Source organism: Plectropomus leopardus, chromosome 9, assembly GCF_026936395.1.
Source record: "Plectropomus leopardus strain MGB_pleo_1.0 chromosome 9, ASM2693639v1, whole genome shotgun sequence".
NCBI lineage: Eukaryota > Metazoa > Chordata > Actinopteri > Perciformes > Serranidae > Plectropomus > Plectropomus leopardus.
The window spans coordinates 21,776,962-21,780,762 of record NC_142184.1 but is presented as its reverse complement, the minus strand read 5'-3'; the positions used below and the strand labels follow the sequence as shown (position 1 = coordinate 21,780,762).

Here is a 3,801-nt window from a genome sequence, read left to right as displayed (position 1 = left end):
CTTTAAACAAGTCAGGGTGTGTTTGAACCAAGAAAACTGAATCAGAGAGACCTCTAGCTCAGTGGTTGGGTAGTTAAAGTCTTTTTCCCCATTATTTTGGGGGATAAAGCACATATTCACAGCTTCTACCACTTCTACATACCCCCTTCAGTGTGCCTTACTGCTACATTCTCCACATTGTGTTCCCTCGCCGTCAGCCCTACTGGCCGAGCTTCAAACTGCTGTCCCACTCTGGAATATTCACCATCTCTCTCGCACCAGGCCAGCTGCAGTAGCTGCTAATATTAACCATGAGTCATTAAGCTTGGAGGAGGAGGGGGACTGGGAGGGAGCTGGGAGCTTCTGGAAACCTGGTAACAACTATAAAAGCAAAGGGCCAGAGTCAGTGCAGGCATTAGATTAAGAAGAAACATATCGAGGGAAACACTGCCACAAAGGAAACTACTCAAGGAGACTCTGCTGAGATCCTTCAACATCTTCCAGCAACAGAGAAGCTCATCACTTAAAGTAAGTAGCAATTAATTATCCCATTATGGTTAAATTAGTTTGAATGGAAATCAGTGCAGACTTCTGTGATAGTGATGGGTTTATCCTCAGATATTGTTTTCATCTACTTACATGTACTAATGTATCAATTCTGCTTCATATTATGTCTTTATTAATGATCAAAGAAAAATTAAAGAAACAGCTGAATTTGAATATCTTATTATAGAAAAGGTGTTAAGATTATTTCAAGCAATTTTGCATATATAAAAGTCTGATTTAGGGAATACATAATTAAATTGATATGGTTGAAATTCTATTTCATTATTATATAACATCTAAATATTTCATATTTGTTTATATTTTTTGTGGTAGAGCGATTCAATTATATTAAACTTGTGCCATCAAACATTACATAACTAATGATAAAAAGGTTTTTTAACCAGTGTTTCCTTAATTTTAACCATACATTTTTGTCAGATAATTAGATCTGGGTTCCCATGAATTTCACAATCTCATTTTCCATGCCTGGACAAGTTATAGAGTTAGTTAAAATCATTAAAAGTTTTGGAAAAGTCATGGAAATTTGTTGTGTATAATAAAATGAATTGTTACAGTATTCCTCACTGAATAACCTATCGCATAATGCTACAAACATAACCAACTGTTAGAGACTGGAAAAGGTTGCTGTTTAGTTTTCATACAATAATTAACATTTGGAGTAAAGTTCACAATACAGTTTTGTCCATGTTATATGTTTTGAATAGTCAGTAACTTTTATTACAGTGAAGTCATGAAAAAGTTTGAAATTGTGTCCATGAAAATGAGTTGGAACCCTGTTAGATGGACAAAAATCTTAGCACTACAAACATTTTAACCATTTTACTGACATCAGTAATCTATGTGATTTTATTTAACTGCAGTGATAAGGGCTTTCATCTGTAGCTTTAGAAAATTAAAATGTGATTTTCCCCTTTTTCCCCAGGAACTCTAGAAAAACAATCAAAATGTCATCAGCAAAGGGAGTATCTATTGGCATTGATCTGGGCACCACCTATTCTTGTGTGGGGGTTTTCCAGCATGGCAAAGTGGAGATAATCGCCAACGATCAGGGCAACAGGACCACCCCCAGTTACGTGGCCTTTACTGACACAGAAAGGCTCATTGGAGACGCTGCCAAAAACCAAGTTGCCATGAACCCCACCAACACAATCTTTGACGCCAAACGACTCATCGGAAGGAAGTTTAACGATTCCATTGTCCAGTCTGACATGAAACTCTGGCCTTTCAAGGTGATCAACGATAATGGAAAGCCCAAAGTCCAGGTGGAGTACAAAGGAGAGATCAAAGCCTTTTACCCAGAGGAAATTTCCTCCATGGTCTTGGTTAAAATGAAGGAGATCGCTGAAGCCTACCTGGGACAGAGGGTGTCAAACGCAGTCATCACAGTCCCAGCTTATTTCAACGACTCCCAGAGGCAAGCCACCAAAGACGCTGGAGTGATCTCTGGACTGAACATTCTCAGGATCATCAACGAGCCCACAGCAGCAGCCATCGCCTATGGCCTGGATAAAGGTAAAAAACGGGAGCGCAATGTGCTCATCTTTGATCTTGGTGGAGGCACCTTCGACGTTTCCATCCTGACTATCGAGGACGGCATCTTTGAGGTTAAAGCCACTGCAGGAGACACACACCTTGGTGGAGAGGACTTTGACAACAGGATGGTCAACCACTTTGTAGAGGAATTTAAGAGAAAACACAAGAAGGACATCAGCCAAAACAAGCGAGCAGTGAGGAGACTGCGTACAGCTTGTGAGAGAGCAAAGAGGACCTTGTCCTCCAGCAGCCAAGCCAGCCTTGAGATCGACTCTCTGTTTGAGGGTATTGACTTCTACACCTCAATCACAAGGGCTCGATTCGAGGAGCTAAACTCAGAGCTCTTTAGGGGAACACTGGAGCCAGTCGAGAAGGCCCTGCAGGATTCCAAGATGGATAAGTCCAAGATCCATGAAATCGTCCTGGTTGGTGGCTCCACAAGAATTCCCAAAATCCAGAAGCTCTTGCAGGACTTTTTTAATGGCAGAGAACTTAACAAAAGTATTAATCCAGATGAAGCCGTGGCTTACGGTGCAGCAGTCCAGGCTGCTATCCTCATGGGCGACACTTCAGAGAACGTCCAAGATTTGCTGCTGCTGGACGTAGCTCCCTTGTCTCTGGGCATTGAGACTGCAGGTGGAGTTATGACTCCTCTAATCAAACGAAACACCACCATCCCCTCCAAGCAGACCCAGATCTTTTCCACATATTCGGACAATCAGCCAGGTGTGCTGATTCAGGTGTATGAGGGTGAGAGAGCCATGACCAAGGACAACAACCTCTTGGGCAAGTTTGAGCTCACAGGTATCCCTCCTGCTCCCCGAGGTGTACCACAGGTGGAGGTCACATTCGACATCGATGCCAATGGCATTCTGAATGTGTCCGCCATCGACAAAAGCACCGGCAAAGAAAACAAAATCACCATCACCAACGACAAAGGCCGCCTCAGCAAGGAGGAGATAGAGCGGATGGTGCAGGACTCGGAAAAGTACAAGGCCGAGGACGACATGCAGAGAGAGAAGATTGCAGCAAAGAACTCGCTTGAGTCATACGCCTACCACATGAAGAGCAGTGTCGAGGACGAGAATATGAAAGGAAAGATTAGCGAGGAGGACAAAAAGAAGGTCATTGACAAGTGCAACCAGACGATCTCCTGGCTGGAGAGCAACCAGCTGGCAGAGAAAGACGAATACGAGCATCAGCAGAACGAACTAGAGAAGGTGTGCAAGCCAGTTGTGACCAAGTTGTACCAGGGAGCGGCACCATCAGGAGGTTGTGGCAGCCAGGCAGGAGGCAGCTCCAAGGGCCCCACTATTGAGGAAGTGGACTAAAACCACAGGCGTTTAAAGGAATACTTTGGCCATATCACTGTTGTTTGGTACCACAAATGATGTACTATCACTGTTCATTTATTGATTTGTCATAATAAAAAAATACTTTAAAAAATATAACTGTCTTTAATTTGTTTTTTATAACGCACAATTTACAATTTTGTATATGTTGACCTACTGTAAGGGTTATTCCAGTCTGAAACTTGCATAACTTTGTAACTTGTAACTATAAACCATAAATAGACTGACCTTTTCTCTATTTAAAAAGTGAGCATCGGTAACTATTGTTTATTTTTGAGGCTCTACAAATTACACTATTATTTATCTTAGGGCTTACTTCTTAGAAGATCTGGTGCTCATCAAACTCACTCTGCAGACTGCTTTGGGCTGC

General features: G+C 42.2%; 1 protein-coding gene across 1 annotated transcript; it reads left to right on the top strand.

Annotated features, from left to right (window-relative positions):
• Window positions 1–349: 349 nt before the first annotated feature.
• hspa1b (heat shock protein family A (Hsp70) member 1B) lies at window positions 350–3,530 on the top strand. Its single transcript, XM_042491247.2, has 2 exons — window positions 350–507; window positions 1,469–3,530. The coding sequence occupies exon 2, from the start codon at window positions 1,491–1,493 to the stop codon at window positions 3,408–3,410; it is 1,920 nt and encodes a 639-aa protein (XP_042347181.1). The 5' UTR covers window positions 350–507; window positions 1,469–1,490; the 3' UTR covers window positions 3,411–3,530.
• The last annotated feature ends 271 nt before the right edge of the window (window positions 3,531–3,801 follow it).